The sequence below is a fragment of the Numenius arquata genome, chromosome Z (genome assembly GCF_964106895.1).
Source record: "Numenius arquata chromosome Z, bNumArq3.hap1.1, whole genome shotgun sequence".
NCBI classification, from domain to species: domain Eukaryota; kingdom Metazoa; phylum Chordata; class Aves; order Charadriiformes; family Scolopacidae; genus Numenius; species Numenius arquata.
The window spans coordinates 37,913,792-37,937,585 of record NC_133616.1 but is presented as its reverse complement, the minus strand read 5'-3'; the positions used below and the strand labels follow the sequence as shown (position 1 = coordinate 37,937,585).

Below are 23,794 nucleotides of genomic sequence, written 5' to 3'. Positions count from 1 at the left end.
AGAGAATTTGGGTTCACAGCCCAAAGGTCCAATGGAGACAGGGAGGGCAAAGGCAAACAGGAATTATTGCTGTTGCCTTTGAACAGGGAAAAGCTGGGCAGAATAATGTTCAAAATCAAATAAAACATTGTGCACCCACACTGAGGCACTCAAGATACAGAAGTTCCTTCCCTGATTTAAAAGGGAAATTACAACTGTGCAAGACACATACTACTATGTTATGTTAGTTGTTTAATGGCAGCTAACACATGTTCTATTGTTCAATTATTCCATGTTTGCCAATGCTAGTAATTGTGCAGTAGCATTCAATACTTTCTTGCCCTTCTGGTGGGCTGCTCCTCTCTTTGAGACACCTGAAGCATAACTTCAGTTGATTAAATGAAATATATTTGCTTTACTCAGTATTTAACATGTCATCCACAGCTGTTAAATTAACAGCCTGGCTCCCCAGATAAATAAGCCGCATGAGCCAGCTGCTTCTGGAGCTCACACTGTACTGTACACATGTGCACATTCCAGTAACAGGCTCCAGTGCAGAAGCAGCTAGACTTCGTTGAACACCCTGGCAACCACTCAAGAGCACCAAGGAAGAACTTTGAAAACATCTTCCATTAATGAACATGTGCAGGTAAGATGAGCAGCCCTGCTCCTAGAACTGCTGGTCTTCCCACTGCCTGTGAGAAGACTGTGAGGATCTGTATACACGCCCAAGGCTTTCACTTGTGGGTTGGCAGGCATTAGCAGTGGTGGTCACTGCTTCTTTTCACCTTGCAGCAGTGAGTGTATGGAAAGAAACTGTGTGTGTTGTGTTAGACGTGTAGAATCATAGAGTCACTTAGGTTGGAAAAGACCTTTAAGATCATCGAGTCCAGCTGTTAACCTAACACTGCCAAGTCCATCACTAAACGATGTCCCTAAGCACCACATCTACACCTCTCAAATACCCCCATGGATGGTGACTCAACCACTTCCATGGGCAGCCTGTTCCAATGCTCAACAACCCTTTCAGTGAATATTTTTTTTTTCCCAATATCTAATCTAAGCCTTCCCTGGTGCAACTTAAGGCCATTTCCTCTCATCCTATTGCTTATTACTTGGGAAAAGAGAGCGACCTCCACCTGGCTACAATCTCCCTCCAGGTAGCTGTAGAGGGCAATAAGGTCTCCCCTCAGCCTCCTTTTCTCCAGACTGAACAACCCCAGACCCCTCAGCCGCTTCTCATATGGCTTGTGCTCTAGACCCTTCTCTGCACACATCCATATATTTCTATATTTTCATATATAAAGTATTATATATATATTTATTTATGGACACACCCAGTTAGAAGAAATGGTACATATAGGAATAAGCGTGCAGGAACATCCTGAAATTCCACTAGCACCATCTCACAGCCTGCATCTGGCAACAGACAGGCTGGGAAGAAAGGGGCTGGGCTCTTGGGGACAGCCCTGGCCACTGGTGGGCAGCAAGCTGAACTGGGGCCAGACATGCACCCAGGTAGTGAAGATGACCAGCAGTGCGCAGGAACATGAGCAAGACACAGCCAAGACAGCCAGGCGAAGAAGGATCACCTCTCTATTCTGTGCTCACTAACACACCTTCAAAACTTCTCTGAATGCAGGAAAGGCACAAACAAAACTGGACCAAGTTAATGGAAGGCTACCAAGGCAGTGAAGCTGGAGCCCTTGCCCTGAGAGGAGAGCCTGTAGGACCACAGCTGGTTCATCTGTGAGAAGGGATGGCTCTGGGGGCACCCAACAATATTTCCAGCACTGACAGATAAGGACTGAGGAGATGTAGCTGGGCTCTTGCATGGTGGGAGGCTGAGAGGCACTGGGCGCAAGCTGAAACATCAGACATTCAGACAAAGATAAGAACAGCCCAAAAGTGGAGCCACGGCCAAAGACATTGTGCTGTCTCCAGTCTTGGGGGTTCAAACCCTGACTATAAAGCCTTGGGCAATGTAGTCTAAGTCCATGGCTAAGTCTGTTTTGGGGAGTGATGTGGACCTCCGAAGAAGGTCTTGCCAGCCTGCATGAATTGGTGATTCTGGGGCATTACTCAGAACACGCTGTGTCCTTATCCTATCCTTATACTCCTGTGTAGAATGAAAGAATAAAATTAAAAAGGTGGAGCTCAAAATAAAACAAAATATCATCAGTAATAAAGGAAAACTCACTTGTACTCCAGACTGGTGTCAAAGCAGCAGTCTTCCAGCACATCCAGGGACTTCATTAGAACTAAGTTCATCTGTTGACCAGGTACCTCACTACAAAACCAAAACAAAACAGAAGCATAAAAAAAACCCCTAACACAGCCCTGCTCTTTAGATAATATAGGATATTAAACATCCTCCAAGATGGAACGTGCCAGTAAATACAGTTCTTTTCTTGATGTAACGGTTCTCATGCTACTCTGTAAGTAATAACTATGTGACTGGTCATTTGTGTCACGTTCATATAAAGATACTCATATACAAATAATAAAAACACATTCAGACATTAACTGGCAACCATTATTGCTATAACACCAAGAATTTGTAAAACACACCTGACAGTAGGAGGAAGATACTGATAGAACATGATCTTAGCTAAACCTGTAGCTATGTGTAAGTTGAAAATTCACGGCATTTTAAGATATTACTTCCGTAAATCTCTGTCTCCATCTTTTTGCCTAACTTATTGATAAAAAATGAAGCATTTACTCTCACTCCAAAGATGTCACAAGGACTGCCCTTTTACAAAATACCTACACAGTTTTCTAATGAACAGCACATTTTTAATGCAAACTAACTCTATGATTTTAGTTATAGCTACATTTGTACAAGTTTTGCTGTTGTTGCAAGTCAATACTTGGAAGAATGTTTGAGATTAACTTTGAAATTATGTGGGGCAGTGGAAGAATAAAAACTTATTTAGTCTACAGGAATTTTTTATTCATTTTTATTTATTTATTTTAATTTATTAGTTTTTATTTATTTATTTTTATTTTATTCATTATATTTTATTTTATTTATTTTTATTTATTTATTAATTTCAACATCCCTCACCAACCAACCAACAAAAAACCCCAAACCCAAAGTAAAGATTCACATACTCCAAAATACCAAGCTGATCTAACATCATCCTCCTTAAGAGCCTTTCAGTGCTTGTGTGTAGCTTAGTTGTCACCACTGACTAATAGTCCAGAGAGTCCATCCCCAAATTATGTGTCCGATTCAGAGGCAGCAAGGCATCAAGACACCAAAGTACGAAAATTACAACAGAGCAGGTGCTGCACGGTGTTTTAACAAAGGCAGGTGAGTCAGAAACATTAGCTTCACTGAGCCAATTAACAACTGACAGCCAAATCTGTTTGATATCTGTGCTTGTGCACCAGTTAAATATTTATTATGGGTATATAGGCAGACAGAATCCCTAGTAGTCATGAAGCTGGAGAAGCATAAAGCCAAACCTACTTCTTAATTTCTCTGGAATCATTGGAAATTTGTAACTGAGGCCAACACTTCTGCAAAGGAGGCACATTCTACCAACCTCAGAACATCTCTTCTCTGCCAAAATAGCTGTAGCAGCATGCCTTAGAGACAGCCCATTACAATACTTCTATGGTAGCTCTATCCCCGTATGTGTAACTCACATGATTCAAGTGGACACTATCCAGTGTCCAGAGCACCACTCAGAAAGGAACCGATGAGAACTGTGAATTATTTTACTGTTAAGTCTCCTAGGGCAGCTAGTCCCCTTTGAAAGCATATGTGTGGCCCTTCTAGCTGACTGCTTTGCACATGTACTTTAAGTTATTATGAAAATTAATCATTCACCTTGAAAGAATGGCAAAACATTCAGGATAGCTCTGGGTGAGTGGGTGGTGAAGACTGACCTTTTAAGAAACGTTGCAAACCCCCTCAAGAATAATTTGCCTATGGCTTGTAAATACTTTAATTCCTCAGAATTTAAGGCCACATGCAGGAAAAAAAGGAAGAAGTAATTTGCACACCTGAATTATGTATGGTAATCCTTACCTGACTTTTTCTTCATACAAACGTGAGATAAACATCCCCAAACCAAGGCCCATGTGGATTTGAACAGCTTGAGACTCATCAGCATTTGGTCTCCCAGGTAATCTGTCAGTCAGCATATTCAGGACCTCCTCAACTTTTTCCTTGCATGATGCAATGAAAACTGGCACCAGGAGAGACAAAGCAGTGGCGGCACAGGAACGAGCTATAATACTAGCAGTATTTTCACCTGAATAGGATTTCTAGAAAAACATAAAAAAGATCTTTTTTTTTTTTTCTTCTCTTTTCTTCCTGTGGGAGGGAAATAAAATTCCTTTCCAGTTAGTAACACTCAGCACTTTAGGAATTTAAAATAAATACCTACACAGCAAACAGCAGCACAGTCATATTGCAATCTGGCAATAAAGAGTATTTAATGGTATTCTCTATGGTAACTTTTCCATTTGCATTACCTCGTAAGCAGCTTAAAACTAAGGTAATTCAGCATATAATTTCTAAGTGTAAATAATATTAAGTATGAAACTGTAAACAAAGGATAATACAGGATGCAACTAAAATTTAACACATAAATACATTGGTTTATTTCAGTTTTCACCTTCCTGGTTAAAATATCCAGCAGTGTGATCAGAAGGGCAAACAGAAACCAGCCCTGATGTTAATGTGCTTCTGTAATTATAACACACCAAGAATTCAGTGAGTTGGAAAAAGCAATACCTTAACTGCATCATACCTAGGATGACAAAATAGCATGAGATCTTGCAAGATAACCAGTAGAGACACTTTCTAGAACAAAGATCCCTTACAAAGGCTTTAAATTCCTTTCCATTTTGAAAGGTAAAATCCATATAGCCACCTCTACTAATAAAGCAATGGACTGATTGTAAGTAATAGCCTAAAGTATATTTATCAACCTTCATGTGCAACTCTGAAAAAAAAGAAAAAATCCTATCACGAGGCAAGGCACTCTGCAAGGCAGTGATTTCTATTGTGTGCCTTAGAATTTTACAGCCGTAAGATTTTTTTATTTATTTTTTTTTTTGTAAACATAGTGTATTTTAGAAACATAACACTGTAACATTGTTCTACCTCAAACCCACCTTTTTATAAACAGCACTATTTTTAAAGCCAGGAGTCGCAGAACAAATCAGCAAGAACCGCTTGTGCCAACCAAGCAGCTGAATCTCCTTACATCTGACTAGTCTAGCATTTATTTAGGACTGTATTTGATTTGGTGACCTATGTCCCCTATCAGTGATGACAGAGGTCACATGCCAGACCTGACTCAGGTCCATCAGTAACTTTCAGCTTTTTGATGCTAACATCTCATCTACCGGACTAAACGCAGTTCATGAATGCAGTTAACAAAGTTCCGGTTAAAAAACATTATGATACATTAGCAGATCGGTATTTGGCCTTGTAGGACACAAGCTCCCTTCTGCATCCATGACACAAAGAATCTCCAGCCTGGTCGTTTCAACCACAGATAGTCCAGAGATAGCAATACCTATTCCTTAAGGTCTATACTGAGCTTTCAGTCCATCTCCTGGCCCTCCTTAAGAACTGCCTGACACTTATATGGCTTGAGAATTTCAGGCTCGTTATCACATTGCAAGCACGTATGATACAACTTCTGCTGGCCCTCAGGGGTTTAAGAGGTATTGTAAAAAAAGAATCACTGGCTCCATAAGTATTAGATTTTGAATAAGTACGCACTTCAGAGCCCCAAGGAATGGCATCAGAATCAATCAAGAGTTTGGTAGTGAGGTCCGAGGAGAGCGTTCATGTTAGAAGCTTTTGTTTTGTACACACACGCACAATATTCGAGGTTTTGAAGTGTTTTTTTGTTTTTAAAATTTCCTTCATTCATGTATCCTCACATGTGGTTTTTACTATTTTGGTAACAAGGACAAAAACTCAAGGCAAACCCAAATATAAGGAGAAAACACAATGAAAGAAAAAGAACAAAAGTAAGAAAAGTTTTGATTATCCTGTATTACAACTACTACATGGCAAACAGAACCAGGAAACTCCACACTACAAACTCCAGATATATGCTCTTGCCTTTAACACCACAACACGTACCTGGTAGAACCATGGGAAGACTTGACCTTTAGGGCGATAGCGGCTATTCACAATACTAAAGAGGGTCTCTGTGACCATAGAAATCCAGTGTTTTGTGGGAAGAAAATCAGGTTCAATCTGCAAAAATCAAAATTCATTGTTATTTTTTCTTAAATCAGGTCCTACCCGAACAGGAGCTCAGCAGCTGACGTTCCAGTTATGATCCATCAGCAATAAGATTATTTTGCACTCTTCTGTACAGTAAGTAGCCTGATTTACTTGCCAGAACTGACCCTCCAGACACTACTTTTAATCAGGTTCTGATAAAAATGATAGTTCTAAGGGAACCTCAGAACAACAGCAAGAAAAAAATAAAATGGCTCTGAGATCATTATCTTCCTTTCCTTGCAAGCCTTTTGTACCCTAAGCCTTCCGGATTCATTAGCAAAAATTGTCCATATCACTGTACGCATTTAACCCAGCCTACAATAGACACCCATTGGTCTGAGCTTTTCTTTGGCTGATTGGATGGCTTAAGATATTTCTTATACCTGCATATACAACTTGGACCATCACAGATAGGGAAACATGACAAGATGCCGTGCTGATGCCAAAATAGGAAGTGTGTCAAGTATGCTACTTTAAAACACTTTGTTGTGACTGATTAAGAGATGAGAAAAGAGGCTGGCTGGGCTCCAACGTCCACCAGACCCCTAACACATCTGTCAAAACCAACAAATAAATGTGTTAGCTGTTATATTTCTTATGAGAAGGCTCCTACACCCTCTGACTGCTTTTGTATAGGTGACACAGCAGCTACCAGCTGGCATTCACTGAGCGGGGTGAAATCTGAACTTCAAAATATAAAGTACTTTGCATCCACTCACCAGCCCCTTAAACATCTGGTCATGCTGCTTCATTATACTCCACTAAGAGTAGAGAATCTCTTTCCCAGATGGACTCACCTCAGGCATCCCTTCAGTGTCTGAGGAAAGACTGCTTTCATATTTGGATACAGCAACTGCAAGACCAGTCAAGGCAAAAATAGAGTTTCCTTTCACCACTGGGCTGTCTCTGGACAGAAAAAGGCAAACAGTTAAGAACCTAACAGAGGTACAGGCAACAAAACATGTCTCTCAATGCAGGAAAGTTATGCTACAGGTGGTCCAGTTGCACCTAGCAACTTTATTTGGCTGTCTTCTAGCTCAGCAAAAGTGTATCGTGTTTCATCTTCAGGAATCAGAGAAAGAATGGAAGATGAAAGTGTTTCAGTCTTTTTTCTTTTTTGTCTTTATGTAAAGCCTAGCACACACCTTCATTAAATTTAAATTTTATGAGTGTGCAGATTTAGAAGTTTCTTTCTGAAGTACACCATGAAATGCAACCTTTTAGAAGTTGATGATCAACAACATAAAAGGTTCTATATATAGATTAGGAAATTATATCATGCTAACAAGGGCCAGGAAGAAGAGGAGCAGTGTCTTACTCTTTACTGAAAGAATAAAGAAAAAACTGAGGAAAAACTCAGTATTTTCTTAAAAGAAAGTCAGTAAACACAATTAGTTCTAGAGATGTGACCTATGCACAAGAAATCCTTCTGCTGTTACCTAAAGAAAATTTACCACTCCTTCCTGAATTAGCAAATGCTCCTACCTCAACTATTTTGCTAATGAACTTCTATAACTAAAATTGTAACTTTAATTCTGAGACACAGAATATGATAAATTTAAAGTTTATTATTTTGTTCCTCCTTTATTTATCTCTTTATACTACCATACCTTAACACAGGCATTTACTGAGTAGCTAAAATATCAAATAGATCTTCCAATTTCATCCTTCTCTGGCTCCTTCAAGATGGACTGACATGCAAGGAAATGGAACAGCTGGGAGTATTTTAAATATCTGAACAATAAGTTAAAAAATGAAAAAGTTCAAACCTATATGGAAAGTCTTAGTTATCTCAGAACTCTCAACTCGCAAAAGTATTTCAAACTAATCTTTTATACATATACAAGAACACCAGTGTTGAAGCGCTCTGTGAGCTTTCACCGTAATTCTTTCAATGCTGACATCCTTATGATTTAAGATTGTCTAAGTACTTGTTCTTATGAGAATTCACTATTTCTGATGCTTTTGCTTAGCCTTGTGCAAGTGGCCAGTTTCAGGTTAACCAAGGGCAAAGCATAATAGGAAGCTAGCTGCCAGCGGAGAGTGAAAGGAAGAAGTTAAACCCGTCTATGAAGGAAGGTACTTATTGCTGCCTGAAAGCCATGCACTAATTCCAATAGCAAATGAACAAGCTTGTCATAATCTGAAAACATGTAATGTTCTGTCTCTGGGGGCATCTGGGCACAGGAAAGACACCTTAACAGAAAGTGGGGCAGTTTTGAAGAGCCCATACTCCACTAAAGACCAGCCAGCTTCTAGACAGATGAAGCTACTTGAGACAAACAGCCTGCTAGTCAAAAACAGAACAGACTTATAGTGCATACAGCACTGCCCAGGCTTTACTCAAAACATTAGGCATCAGCCCTTCTAATAGACACAGTCAGTGGTAAAAATCTCAAAGCACAAGCTGGGCAAAAGCTTCTTTCCTGAAGAGCAGTCATGTGAAATCACGGTACTGGCAGATAACCAACTGCAGAAAATATTATCTTACATCTTCTGCCACAAAAAAGAACTCATTCTCATATGCAATACATAAGCAGTTCTTACTTGGAAGCACCTTTGATGACATCGGTCAACATATCTCTGACCCTGCAAAAGAAACAGAAAGAATTACACCATGTTCATTATACTACAGCACAAACTCAGCTCATTGCCCCTTATGCCTTTCATGTGTCCATTCTAGGTTAACAATTATCTTATCTATCAGGAGACTTTGCATAAATTAATCACAGTCATTAAAATTTAAAATGTGCTTACGTACCACCGAACATTTCTTCATGCTTATGTGCACTACCAGTGTTTCATAAAAGGCTCTTATTTGACTTCATACCACTTTTTGTAAAACACAGGTTCATGCAATAGCCATAAATCTGTTCTTTGAGCTCTTACACGTAAGTTTCCAGATCACTGTGTATGTCTTAGTATACTAAAATGAAAATGTTTTACAGTTGGCAACCATAACAATTTATCCAACACTTACTATACTCCTGGAAACCCCTTTGGACAGTTATGCTTAGGAAGTATAGTAACCAGAATCCTTAGAAATGAAGGCCATAAGAGTAGTTTTTTCTCTGTTCACTTACTGCTTTGATTTCTCTACTGTTAAAGGGAATTCTGTTGATTTTTGACATAGCTTACATTAACACTATTTAGGAAATACAGAGCAGAAATCGGTTCAGAAGAATCTACAAAAGCAGCATTGCTATATGCATTCTTCTCACCTGGAAAACGCTTCTCTTTATATTCTGTCAAGGAAGGGATTGCGCCACTGCTACATAACGAATCTCTTCTACAATACCATATCATTCTGGATCTTACTATGAACCCTCTAATCTAGACTTAGCTGGAATAAAACAACAGACACAAACTTGGTATTTCTCTTGAGTGGGACTTTAACACATTTTTGACTGAAATGGGGAAAAGGCATTTTGGGTTTGTTTATGCATACTTTGTTCCCAATGCACTTATGAACAAACACAGAAACAGATATTTATACTGTCCACGGATACGTAGTTCTTTCTCTCTGTGAAGCCTCCCACTTTCCACCTTGTCCCCCTGGCCATGCACATACATGGCTAAATCCTGACAGACTTAGAGATACTCCTCAGCCGACTGAAACAGAAGTAGTTGAGGACAGGGATCAGCGCCTGCATCATATCCTTGGTTTTAAACAACTCACTTCACTACAACATTCATCATACCATGGCTTACATTTATCAAGCAGTTTCCGTGAGACAGCTCACTATTCTCTACAAGTAAGTTTTGCTCTTTGCATAATCCTTCTGCCTTAACATGACACAACCCAAATATCATTTTCCACTCCTAGCTGCTTACCCTACAAAGTTGCAGACACTGTGGAGGAAGGTACCTGAGAACTTGTACGTATGGGAATCCTTACAGACAGTTATCCAGTAGTCTCATACAGTCTTTAAACTTGCAAAGCTAAGGGCTTTGAAGCCTTGCCCTCCTCTGCCCCCTCACTTGCCATTACAAGTCAACAGGAGCAGACAAGCACTTCCTTACCAGAGCCAGGCTGTAAATTGTTTGTACTGCAGCTCTTCAGGGTCCTCTTTTCCATGTTTTAACTGCATCTCCAGCTCTGCCTGCCTCCCCTGCAGAATCACAGAATAATTCAGAAATGGATCTTACACAGCCAATTATCATAAAATTTCTTCAAAGAACACTTAGGTAACAGACGTAGCCTTCCACTTGAGTGCTACTTCTTAAGTGAATTTAAGTGCTTTTGATATGAGATACCATTGAAATACACAATATATTGAGTAAAAGAATTAATAATTTTTTATTCTGACCATGGAAAACAAGATGCAGATGGCCAAATGGCCACAGATACTGAGACATCTCTTTGAGTCTATGCAAAGAGACAAATTCCCCTGGGAAGGGGTACAACAAGCAAGGAATGGGATTTAGAAGCCTGCTAGCTAAAATGGATTCTAACAGCAAAACATCACTTTCTTGATTCATTACTTAAAGCAGAATTCCTCATCGTTTTCCTTTCTATGAACCTCTCCTCCTTGTGACCTCCTACAACATTTCTTTCTGTACCTTAAAGGAGATGATATGGATTCTGGCCTCCAACAATTGTTATCTAAACCTACTAAGCAGCTTTGCTTTATGTTCAGTCTCCAATCGTGAGACAACTACTTCTCAACTTGTTTAGGTCATCAGTTACTGCTCCTTAGTAGGTTGTTAAGCCTTAAGTGAAAAATACAGGCACATAAGATGTGTTTTTCACATATTGAACACTTGCAGTTTGGGTGTGCATAAACCCTGAGAATACAAGAAAGTCAATCCTGTAAATCCAGATATCAATCAAAAGGTGATTCTCCACAGAGATTAAAGGAGCAGATACAACACATTAAGTAAGGAGAAGGTTGCATAAAAACTACGAAAAAACCTACTGCAATTTCCTCAAACACAAAAACATTGGCTTCAGTTCTGTACTAAATCAAGAACTGTAGGATCATCGTGATGAAGCTGATTTCAGTCTCAAAAACACGCTGAATGCAAAAACTGGCAGAAGTGCTTAACCATGTGAGCAGACATAATAAAAGACAAGAGGACTTTCAAGTGTCCAAGGGAAAAAAATCCTCACACAAGTGTTTTGGCAAACTGGACTCTATAAACGTCTGCCTCTAAACTGTAGAAATGACTACTCTACTAGCTGTTCAGACATACTAAACTGTGTACTATCCAGACTACTCATCTTACCCTGGAGTCTCTTTTGGCCATCTCAGATGAAATATAGTATAGTAGCATAAGGAGTAAGTAAAGACACTAGATCTCAGGTTAAAAAAAAAAAAAAAAAAAAAAAAAAAGAAAGGCTCCAATGAGGGAGTCCAGAAGCAACAAAAATAGGCTCTGTTGCCCTGTAAAATGGCATAAGATCCTAGAGAGGCTTTCAGAAACAAGTCTGGTAAATGCCAAGCTTCTCGTCAAATCTTGCCTTAGAGAAAAAGTGAAATAGGAAAGTAATTGAATGAATTAATTGCAAGCAACAATGTCCCTCTCTGTAGTTACGACCTAAAATTACAATTTTAATAGCAGCTGCCCACTTTGTAATAGCACTGGCCCTGCTTAGAATCTGATATTTTGCTGATGGCCAAGATAAAATTTGTTTTGAAAATGTTAGAGGAGCATATGTTTTGCTGCACAGCAGAATAAGGAACAGTCAAAGCTTCTAGAATTCTCTCAGCAACCTGAGCTGCTCACACTGAAAACAGCTGATGTGGCCTGGAAATACAAACAAATAAGTACTTCTAGTAGCACAAACAGAGCCTTCTAGAAGGCAGCTATTTGTTAAAAGCTTGTTAGATAATTTCCCCATTGAAAAAACTAATGACACTACATTGCTCTAGATAATAGGTCAGAAAACCTAATGAAAGAGAGGTTTTAAGATATATCCCAAGACTAGATGATCTCCAAAGGTCCCTTCCAACCCCTTGCTGGTAGAAATAAAACTCATACTACTTGAATAAGCATTAATGCAAGTGATATTAAATACCTCAAAATTACCTGCAGTACTGCACTGTACGTTCGACTCATAAATCCTAACCAGGACTGTGGCAGCAGTACAGAACGGTGCCATTCAGAAGGTTGGATGTTAACCTGTGTAACACATCAGAAAGGGTAGAATCGGTGACATTAAGTCTAACATAGGCAGAATATATGTTCTCCAACCTGGGATTTACAGGAAATCATTTGCTCATGCCCATAGCACATTACACATGTCTGTAGGAAACTAAAATGATAATTTACTTTACTCTCCTTTCTGGTTTTACCCACACCAAATTACTTTCAACTTCGGTACCCAGGCCAGACAAAACTGATTGCTTCAGGTATTCCAACAGATAAGTGATCCCAGAGAGAGCAGAGGAATTATATACAGCAATAAGCAAAACACTTAGTACTGGTAGACAAAAATACATACATAACAGAGATGTTAATGTGGTTTATCTTTGTTTTTGTACACCTTAGGTGCTTCTAAAAGGCTTAAACAGACACTTAAATAAATACAAGGAGATGACTATCTAAATACAGGGGAGATTATTCAAAAGGAGTTAGTATCCATGACTGGGTTATATATAACTACATTCAAGTATGTAGTTCAAAATTCCCTCAAGGAAAGGGATTGTTAAAAAAAGAAAGGAATGACGAAGTTTCTTTCTAGGAAGCACCAGTATAGAACTAACACAATGAAAACAACACCGCCTCAAAGACAGTTTAAAGAAATAAGCAACAGCTCTCCCTGCTTGCCTCCAAATCTTCCACAGGTATGACAGCCTCAACATCACAACGAAATAATAACACAAACAATCAATTACACAGTCTGATGCATGTGCACAGACCTTCCTCAGGAACCCAAGGATACTGCAGCAAGTATCATAGCAAACCGCCTCTAAGACTTTTTCAGAGCATGTTGATGAAAGATGAAAATGAAGTCAAGTCATCTCAGTAACAAGCCATTTTCTAGCCCTTGGTAGCTAATGAAGTAATTACACGGGTAGGTTAAGCAGAATGGATTACAAATTCAAGGCCACCAAAAAAGTTTTTCCAGACATCAGTCCTGCATGACATATGTACCCCTCCCCCCACAATTTGCATGTTATGCATTTATAAATAAAAATATGTTCTTCACAAAAAATGCTTATCACAACTAATTAGAAGAGTCTTTATTTCACTCTCTCCAGGACTGTCTTAATTGCAGCAACATTTTATTAAAGTTAGATAGGAGTTCAGGTCCTTCAGAAATGCTGTGTTTTCAGACCCACAAACAACATAAGCTCTGTAATTAAAATGGTGGGTGTGCACTGTAATACCTCATCACATGGATGAGGACATCCATCCACATGAATGGATTTTTTTTTGCTACCATCCACTTATTTCTACTGTCTGGCTCCACCAAAATGATGAAAAAATTTTCGTCATCACAGCCATTTGGACTCCATTGGAAGTAAGTTATTCAATTTCAGCAGTTTCCAGGTTAATCAGTTTTTAATAAAGAAAAGGCAAACATGTCAGGTTGAAGTGAGATGGGATATATCTCAGTATCAGCTGGTTAGGCCTACACTTTCTATTTCTAAATTAAAAGAATGTGTCAGACTCTCTCAGTTATGGAAAAACCCTGTGAATTATGACCAAAAATTGTGCAAAGCCCACCTAGAGTAACTAATCTTGCCAGGCTTAATCCCAGAAGGTTATTCTTCCTTTTTATTCCTCCTGTTGTATTTTATTATGTGACTTGTCACTGTTAACATGCAAAACACCCCATGCCTCAAGTTACGCAAAACCTTCCTTTTTCCATCATGTGCTTCACTGGCTTCCTGTGTACAGAATGGTTTACCAAGATAAGCAACTGAACCCCCCTTGTCTGTTAATTATCTTCCTAAGTCTTCCTGCTTCATCTCCTTTTATGTCCCATATCATCTACATAAAGCAGTAAATATTCTTTCTTTGCATGGATCGTATAATGAAAAACAAAGGACTGTGCTAAAGCTTCATGCCCGCTGACAGTGGTGAACTTATAACAGTTTAAGTAAGTACTAGTACGTCTATACAAATAAATACAATCTAAAAGTCAACCAAAAGATGAGCATCTCCACAGTCAACACAAATACAGCCTGCAGAAAAAAGAAATCTCATCTTCAACTGACTCAATTACACTAGTCTCTGTCACTGGACACACAATGGTAACAATGATGACATTAACTGTTAGTTAACTAATACTAGCAAGCTTAGACAAAGCTGACAATAAGCAAAGTTCATATTCTTGTGAGTGCGCAATTTACATGTAAGATGATGTTGGGAGGCACTGGGAAGAAGGCTCAAAGCACTTCTGAACCTACAACAAGTGGTTGTGAAACACTGCCACACTGGTCCTGGGAGTCCTTAGGAGGCAGCATAGCCAGACCAGGCTGTAAAGTAGTTTACTCAAGGAAGAGCTGCAGCCTGACGTCTGACACAATGAGAAACGGCACAAGCTATGAGCTAGTATTCTGAGCCTGTTGATCGATGCTTAAGGACGTAAAATACACACAAGCAGAGACTGTGTTGGCCAAAACCCAAGACAGGGAACACTGGCAAACCGGAGGAGATACTATTCCCGTAATTCAGCACCTCTGAATACACATGGCACAAGTTTTGCACATTTCTGCAAGACTGGAAAGTAATTTCAAACAAAATCAGAAGCTGATTTCCACTCTCCAGTGCACTCCCACTAAAAATCAAACACCATGGTAAGATCTGGATAAGCTTTCTTTCAGCACTGGTGTCTCTGTGCTGCAACAGATCTTTGTATGTTGCTCACTCATTTGGCACTGATACATAGCCAGAGAGGGCACACAAAACAAATTTAGGGAACAATGAAATTAAGCATGTTTCTACCACTTTCCTAGGTGTTGAATTGAGATAAAACTGTTTAAATAACCTAGAAACTGTGATATCATTAACACTTATGGCCCATCTTAAAATCTGGTCTGTAGACCAGGGAGACTGGGAATTCCAGTAAGGTTTCCACCTTGATAGCCTTGCCAATTCACATGGGCCCTAAATTCAGCTCATCTCTAACAAATATGCAACTCTGAAAATGTGTTTTAGAAAATACCCCCAGGTCAGTGAAATGTTTAGGCATGTATTTAAAAGCCTTTCTCACGTACGGGACATATAAACTGCAGCCCCGGTGATTTTATAAATAGTCTAGCTTAAGATATCCATATCAACAAAATAGTGGAGTAGCATCTCTTCATCTCAAATTTTGTTTAGAGCTCTTTTTAACAAACTTGCATGCATACACTTCCAAATCCTCCCCAAGCATTCCTTTGTGAGAAAAAAAAAATAATTTCTTTTTCCAAGGCACATTAGACTGAAAAGCAAAAATCTGTCAAGAAATTTACTTCCTGAATACATTTCATCACTGGAGGAGAGACATTCAGTAAACTCAGTAGTGGAAACCAGCCCAAAGTAGTTCATAATCTGAATTACCTCCATTAAAATAGCTAGGCACAGAAGAATACACTACAGCAAATTCTGTTCCAGAAAATCCAATTATCATCTCAAAGTGCTTCAGGTACAAGGTTTGAACAAGCCCTTGAATCTCTTCTTTACATTAAAATGTGAAAAAAAAAAAAGGAAAGAAACGTACAGGAGGAGATTTCCATTTTACTGCTCAAAGATGCATGCCTTCACATCACATTTAATGAATGCACTTAAAACAGAAGCAGAAAATGCTTCTTCCATGAGTATACAAGGTGCCTAACCTGTAAAGCAGTAATTAATACTGTACAACTCACCACTGGCACCCAAATTTGCAATTCTGCCTGTAAATATTACTAATTATTAGGACAAAATCACTGCACTATTTCCAACACAAAGAAAGCACTTGACTATTGACAAACATGGGAAGGCAAGACCATTCTCCTTTATTTTAAAAACACTGCACAATTCAGACTGTCAACGCCACCTTTTACCACCACCGTGTGCCAAAACCAGGCTTCCTCTGTGCTGTTTGCATGTACCATGAACTGTTCCCTTCACCTCCACTAAAGAAAGAAAAGATGGGTAGCTAGCTGAAAGCCTAATAACTTTAACCCAAAACATACATTTACAGAACCATCAAAACATACGGTACATGATGTGAACACATGTTACTATTTATCCTCATTTATTTTCACAACAAAGATAAGTGAAGCTGGTCAGAGATTATTCCCATAAACCCCTACGAAGAATTACTCCAAAACCTGAAACAGGCATGGGTAATTAATAGCTAATCTAGCCCAGGTGACTGTGATAAACATCACAGATTTCTCATACAGTATGATCCAGGCAGCTGTAGAGAAAACAAAGAAAACCCATGGTCTATATGACTTCTGAACACTGTGACTATAGTAACTTAGAGACGTTAACAAGCTCTGTTTAATAATTAATCAAACAGCACATCCCCACTGCTGGGGGAAAGATGATCTTCCTATTTCAAGTCACCAATGACCATCAAACGTATGTTCTGCCTCCCATGAGATACATGTTCAAATAACATCAAAAAATCCTTCTTCATCTTAATCTGATCCTGCTGATAGATATTACAGCTGCATCCAATCCCTCAACTACAATAGCACGTAGGAGAGAAAATAAGTCTGGGCCATTAAGGTTTAACAGTAAATTACCTTTTTACTGTTGTTGTTACTGTTAGATTTGAACGGCAGCTAAGCCCAGGTATTTGTTATTTGTATGCTTTACAGACTTTTAAATATACAAGAAGAAATTATTTCTTCTGTATACAAACCTCATGTAACTCATGTATTTACTAGCAGGATCTGAGGCATCACACTTTTACACGTACAGAATCTCACAAAAATGGAAGTGATTGCCTCAAGCCATTTCCCATGCCTCAGTGTGCAAAAAACCTAAGTGTAACAGTGGCAACTAATCATACACAGATCCAGATAGATATGCAACCTGTAATTTCATATTCTACAGATGTGAGCAAAGATCAAATCACTGAAGAGATAAAACGTTATTATCCCAGTGTGGCAATTATATCGTTGACCGCTAATCCCTAAGGAAATGCCAACTGATGGGGATTTGTAGAGTTAAAATAAATGGATACTTGCTATCTTCCAATTAATTGTAATCCCTTAGTGTTTACATCCACCTCCCAGTTTTCTTGGAGCTTTATGCTCACTGCAAGGCTTCAAAGGCAACCTTAAGTCTTCTTTTTAATGAAATGCATCTTACTATACTTAAAAAGTCACTATAAGAGATAAAATGCCTCCCCCCACGCCCATCCCCCTACTCCCTACCCCCCCAAAAAAAAAAAAAAAGGGAGTCAAAGCAGTAGCAAAGAAACATCACTCTGGTAATTGAAAACCCCTAACAAAACCTCCTTGGTGTGCTGGGTTGAACTCTGAAGCAATGACTTTGCAAAAACATGTTAATTGCTATAGCCACTGCAGGGAAAAGATGAGCCTAGGTCCTGACGTATTTTAAAAAAGTAGAATGTATTTATAAAAGGTAGAATGTATTTTAGAAGATAGAATCTCTCACTAAGCAAGAGCAAAACCTGTAAAAAAGTTCAAGACCTTGTGAAAACTGGATGCTTTGTATAAACAATACAAGCCTTGCTAATGAATATACCCTTGAAGAAGAGCAGAAGGCTGGTAACAAGGGATCACCCCTCTGCAGGAGGTGCTGAAACGTCTGAAAACCAGACAGCTGCTGGATGAAGCATGAAGTCAACAAAGATTTGCATTAACTGGGAGAAAAAGTAAAGGCAGCAGTGGGAGATTGTGACTGACTCAATTAGAGATTGAACAGGACTACCCCTATCTTTGCACTGGAGCATGCATACATCAATTAAAGGACCTTGCAACTTTAAACGAAAGTGAGAAACTGTACTAACCAACAGAAATTGTTAAGATAAGGTACTAACCAATAATTATAATTAAGGGTGTGTATTTCTGTGTTTTGAACCATACAAATATTCCAAGGAGTTTGCAGGATGGGGTGCTACCTTTGTGGATTACCACCTAGCACCCATCTCTGCAGAAATTATTTCAATAAATACCTCCACGCTGTGTGTATATTGGCGTCTTGCACAATGGGTAAACGATGCTGCTTTGGGATAACAGTCCTACTAACTCAACTTTCTTAGACTGATACTGCTATTTGATAGCTCCCTGTTTTTACTGTGAAACTCCACTCCTCAGAAGAACACTGAGGACTGAACAAACACTGAATTCAGTCAGATGAGCCCAGGGACTTGCTTTTCTACCCAGAGGCCCAAATACCTTTTTCCTGACAACCCTAACTCCAACTGTCTCTATATACAAGGGGAAAAAGGCAAGAAAATACTTTTTTGTCTTTTAAAGCAGCATAAGCCAAGTACATAAATACTGATATATTTTGATCAAAAAGTTATAGTTATGAATTTACACTGAAAGGGTGCAGTTAGGATTGTCTGAAGATGTTTTCTGCTTAGAAACATACTCGGATTTCTTTTGGATTTCATACTTGGATTTCAAATATACTTGGATTTCTTTTTAGTTTTACGACACCTTGAACTAATTGACTTTGTGAAATACTGAGATACTTAAGATAATATTTCTGTCTCCAGTCATTTGTATGTATTCACTAATTCCATCCAGTTCACTACATTCAATAAAAAAATCCATGCTTTTTAAGCAAGCCATTTTGAGGTTATCTATGATTTTTCTGACGTGCTGATAGATGTTATAATCACTGCTAATACACACAATAAATCATTCAATTTTTTTTACCAGAGATTGTATTTGATGCTTGAAGAGGGCAACAGGTGAGCGCTTACAACACAGTAGTTTAGAATTGATCTTCATACCACTGTAATTCAGCTTATATAACACTTTAATACGTGCCTTTTATTATAATATAATTAAATATGTTTTTCTGCAGGACCTCTGGCACTGAACTGACACTCCATTGAATGAAGCAACTACATAGAAAGCAGAGCTTTTGTTTCTGGACGCTATGCAAGCCCACACTTCATTCATAACTCGTTACTCTAAATCTGCTCCTCTGACATATTTTGCAATATCCTTATGGACTTCCCCTGGTGCTCTCCAGTGGAGCATCCAAGCAGTCAGAAATGTCCCTTAATTTACTTGCATACTCCTGTGATGATGAGGGGCATTATCTCCAGCTTCTGCTTTCATTCTTTAGCAGTAATGAGGTCAGGATTGAAAATATCTAGCAAATTTACATATATGACTACATACCTTAAGATCTGTGTTTAAGGGTAGGTTTTGGTTGTTTTTACTAGTTTGAGAGAAGAACTTGCCATCTGAAGTACTTCATAACCCTGTTGACAATGACTTCATAACAAAGCACCAGGGAGGGATTTCTATACCCCAAAGGTAGTAAGGCAGGGAAGGAATCACAATACTTCTGAAAAGGGAAGAAAAGCTGGAAACTTACCTCATGAATGAGGGCTACCAACATTTGCTGGAAATTGCGTCCCCTGCTGGCCAGAAATCGATTAATAGGCTTGCCATCTTTACCCATATGAACTGGAAGGTCATAACACAACAACATGCCAGCTTAAAGAGGGAGGGAAGGGGAAAAGAAAAGTCAATACCAATACTCATGCTAATAGTTCGTAAGTCTTGCCTAAGTCAGTGGAGAACCCAAAGCAAAGTAAAGCTAACGTAATAAAGCCAGCAATTTAAAAGCATATGCAACTGGCATAAAACATTGTTTCTGAAACTGATTCAGATTCATAGAAATCTTTACATCAAAGCACATATCTTGTCTAACTTGAAGAAAGTGACAGCATACCTGCAAGGCCTGGTGTCATGCCTGGTTGTTTGTTCCTCTCATACATCTTCAGCAAGAAGTTTGGAACACCTGCCACTGTCTTCCCCTGGTCTGAGCGTGTGGTCCCTCCCCTCAAGGCAGAATGATACACACCACGGGGCATGTTGGTCATCTCCTGTTTCACAAGTGATGCTGCAAACTCTTCAAATGCTGGATGAAGTACAAGAAAATGAGGAGACAGGAAACGGAACGTCAGAGCTTGATGACTGAGAGACCAAACAAACCCTCGAAAACCCAAAATAACACCTGTATTTCAGGGGAGATACGCTTAGATAAACTGACACATTCAGATGAAAGCTCCAGGTCAAAGAATTCAGAACTCTTAGCAAGTGTCTCTCACAGCACATCTGCTGCCACTGCAACTCCAAGAGGCTCAGAGTAAGTCATGTCAGATACTTAGGTTGGGAAGAAAAATAGCTTTAACTGCTCCCTGAACTGTTGGGTTGCATTTTTGGCTGCTACGTCTGTAACACTGGCAGATGCTGACAGGCGAATGAGAAATAAAACCGATGTTTACCAACGAGGTGAAAAATATTGCCTACAAAACCAGGTTGTTCTTAAAGAGATTTAAGAAAAGCACAATGCAAGGAGGCTACATGGAGAGAGAGTATCTATGCAAACAGGGGATACAGAGTGAAGCATTACATTGACTTCTGCTACCATAGCAGTACAAATTGTTGATTAAGTCTGTGCTTTCAAGCTATGCATTGTATAGTCTAACTAGGTTTAAAGTTATACAGAATTAATATAAAGTTGTTTTTCACTTGTGAAGTCAGTTTGAAAAAACCTTTACAGCTTAAGGGCTGTGTTTCTGTATGTACCAGGTATGTACATATATATGGCTGCATGGTGTTTGTTACCACATCCCAATTAAAAGCCAACATTGTACCAGCACCTTGCAAACCTGGTATGTTTAAAAGTCTGTTAGTGCATTCTACAACTGAGTTTTAAGAGGATTTATCACAACTGTTTCGCAGTAGGCTTGAAACTGGCATAAAAGCTCCCAAATCACGTCCAATCCTGCTTTGACTAGGAACTAGAGGACAAAGGAGACAAAAGGGCACTAACTTGTCCTTTCTAGGTCCAAGAAATACCTATGGCAGCATGGAATGAAACAGTTTTATACTGAAATTTCTTCCAATTTTCTATTTTCAGCAAGTTCCTGTGGTTTTCAGCAATGCTCTTTCCCAATTCAACCTCATAGTGGAGTAGCAGTCTGAATCTGTAAAGTTTTTGTAGCATAGCAGGGAGGGCATCTACCTTTGTTGATTTTTTTCTCCACATGTAATGCCAACATTCTTCAAATAAAACCCTCAGAATGCAGTTAGCAATTTTCACTACAGTGATTCAGACAGAAACTATAAATCCTTGTCCTTGGGAATCCTCAACAATATATACTCTTCCAACAAAACTCAATTTATTGACATGAAAACACTTAAGAGCTTGGGTTTTTAGGGTGGCTACAGCAATAGAGGAGAAATTCTCTGAAAGAAGACAGCTCTTTCTTTGGTGGTAACGATCCACATTGACAGAGACACCCTAGCACAGGTAATAGTCACTGGTCATACTGCTGCACTTGCTAGTTATGCCAAAGGACTTAATACTTATAAGCCATTCAAAAGCAATTCTTCATGCATGACATAGAACACAAGGATCTAGGCTTGCAGATATAACTCAAACTAGAAAATCTGGATAAACTTAATGAAACACTTAGATGTGCAGCAAATGTTAAGAGTATCATACTTTAAAGTTTGCAATCAGTCTGAAGGAAAAAAAAGAGGTAACTAACAGCACAGGAGCAGAACTCTTAGCATTGTTCCTGCAGAGATATATCTCTGAATAATAGTAACAACAACAACAATAATAGCTATTGTCTGAAGTTTACAGTTTGTTGTATCCGATTATTTTTAATTCTCTGGCTGCCAGGTTTCAGACAGGTCTCAGTCACGTCCCTATATGCCACATCCACACATGTAAACGCCTCCAGGGATGGTCACTCAGCCCCTTCCCTGGGCGGCCTGTTCTAATACTGGACAACCCTTTCAGCGAAGATATTTTTCCTAATATTCAATCTGAACCTCCACTCGTGAAACTTGAGGCCATTTCCTCTTCTCCTATTGCTTGTTAGTTGGGAGAAGAGACTGATCCCCACCTGGCTACAACCTCCTTTCAGGCAGTTGTAGAGAGCAATAAGGTCTCCCCTCAGCCTCCTTTTCTCCAGACTGAACAACCCCAGTTCCCTCAGCTGCTCCTCATAAGACTTGAGCTCCATACTCCTCACCAGCTTTGTTGTCCTTCCCTGGACCCGCTCCAGCACCTCAATGTCTTTCTTGTAGTGAGGGGCCCAAAACTGAACACAGTATTCAAGGTGCAGCCTCACCGGTGCTGAGTACAGGGGGACTTCTGTAGTCCTGCTGAGTACAGGTGGGCTTTTGTAGTCCTGCTGGCCACACTATTTCTAATGGAAGCCAGGATGCTATTTGCCTTCTTGGCTACCTGGGCACACTGCTGGCTTATATTCAGCCGGCTGTCAACCAACATCCCCAGGTCCTTTTCTGCCAGGCAGCTCTCCAGCCACTCTTACCCAAGCCTGTAGCGCTGCATGGGGTTGTTGTGACCCAAGTGCAGGACCCGGCACTTGGCCTTGTTGAACCTCATACCATTGGCCTTGATCCGTGGACCCAGGCTGTTCCCTCTGTAGAGCCTTCCTACCCTCAAGTAGATCAACACTCCTGCCCAACTTGGTGTCACCTGAAAACTTACTGAGGGTGCATTTGATCCCTTCATCCAGATCATTGATAAAGATATTAAAGAGAATTGGCTCCAATACCGAGCGCTGGGGAATACCACTTGTGACTGTCTGCCAACTGGATTTAACCCAAACTCAACTGCTCTGTATTCCGTGTTAACTAACAGCATTAAAAGATGGAAACTCCTCTGGGTGAGGACCTATTCAGTGAATATTTGGTTTAGAACAGCTATTTGCATGTGTGTTTTTATACCAGTCTAGGGTCACTACATCTTTTTATTCAATCTGTTCTCTCTTAAGCCCATTTTGGTTTCCCATCTTCCTGGTAAATTGCCTGTCTCAGCATCCATTATGCAGCTTGGGTTTTTGCCCAGATACATCACTCTCTTCCATTGAAGTAGGTTATGTCGGTCTTCCCCCCAAAGCTTCCCCAACTTACTAATTAGTGCATACAGACTCTTACTCTAGGTGAGCTTGCACGTACTCTAGACTCCAATCCACAGAGTGTTTAATGAAAGGATCTTTCTAGGAGCTCCAACTGGGAGAAAATATGACAAAATACTACCACTATCTCATGGCAATGTATACAGGTTGCAATCATGCATCAAGATCCCAGGCATTCCATAAACAGTGAAATAACAATGCCTGTGTCCAGGCACTAATGTCATAATCTCATAACTAGAAGTGAAAGATATCATTAATGAGAGTAATCAAGCAAACGTTAAAAATCCCAAATACTAAAGGTGATTCAACTGCATAGGTGTCAAAACAAGTGCATCAACCAGAGACCATCTGTTGAAGCATACTTCAGTATCAATATGCATCACTAAAACTGAGCATTAAGCAAAGCACTTCATTGACTAATTAAATTCTGTATATAGCATTCCTTTAATACTATTTAAACTCTCTTTTATGAAACACTATGGGTTTGGGTAGGG

At 39.4% G+C, this 23,794-nt stretch overlaps 1 protein-coding gene across 3 annotated transcripts in view; it reads right to left on the bottom strand.

Moving 5' to 3' along the window:
* FOCAD (focadhesin) overlaps positions 1-23,794 on the bottom strand; it is a 114,050-nt gene that overhangs the window by 25,450 nt on the left and 64,806 nt on the right. For all 3 annotated transcript variants that reach the window (XM_074165952.1, XM_074165954.1, XM_074165953.1), the window contains 9 exons: positions 20,069-20,257; positions 19,709-19,830; positions 12,281-12,373; positions 10,271-10,359; positions 8,795-8,836; positions 7,045-7,153; positions 6,101-6,217; positions 4,022-4,260; positions 2,180-2,269 (listed from right to left, as the gene is read on the bottom strand). In XM_074165952.1, coding sequence (XP_074022053.1) covers positions 2,180-2,269; positions 4,022-4,260; positions 6,101-6,217; positions 7,045-7,153; positions 8,795-8,836; positions 10,271-10,359; positions 12,281-12,373; positions 19,709-19,830; positions 20,069-20,257 — 1,090 coding nt within the window. The remainder of the gene's footprint in view (positions 1-2,179; positions 2,270-4,021; positions 4,261-6,100; positions 6,218-7,044; positions 7,154-8,794; positions 8,837-10,270; positions 10,360-12,280; positions 12,374-19,708; positions 19,831-20,068; positions 20,258-23,794) is intronic.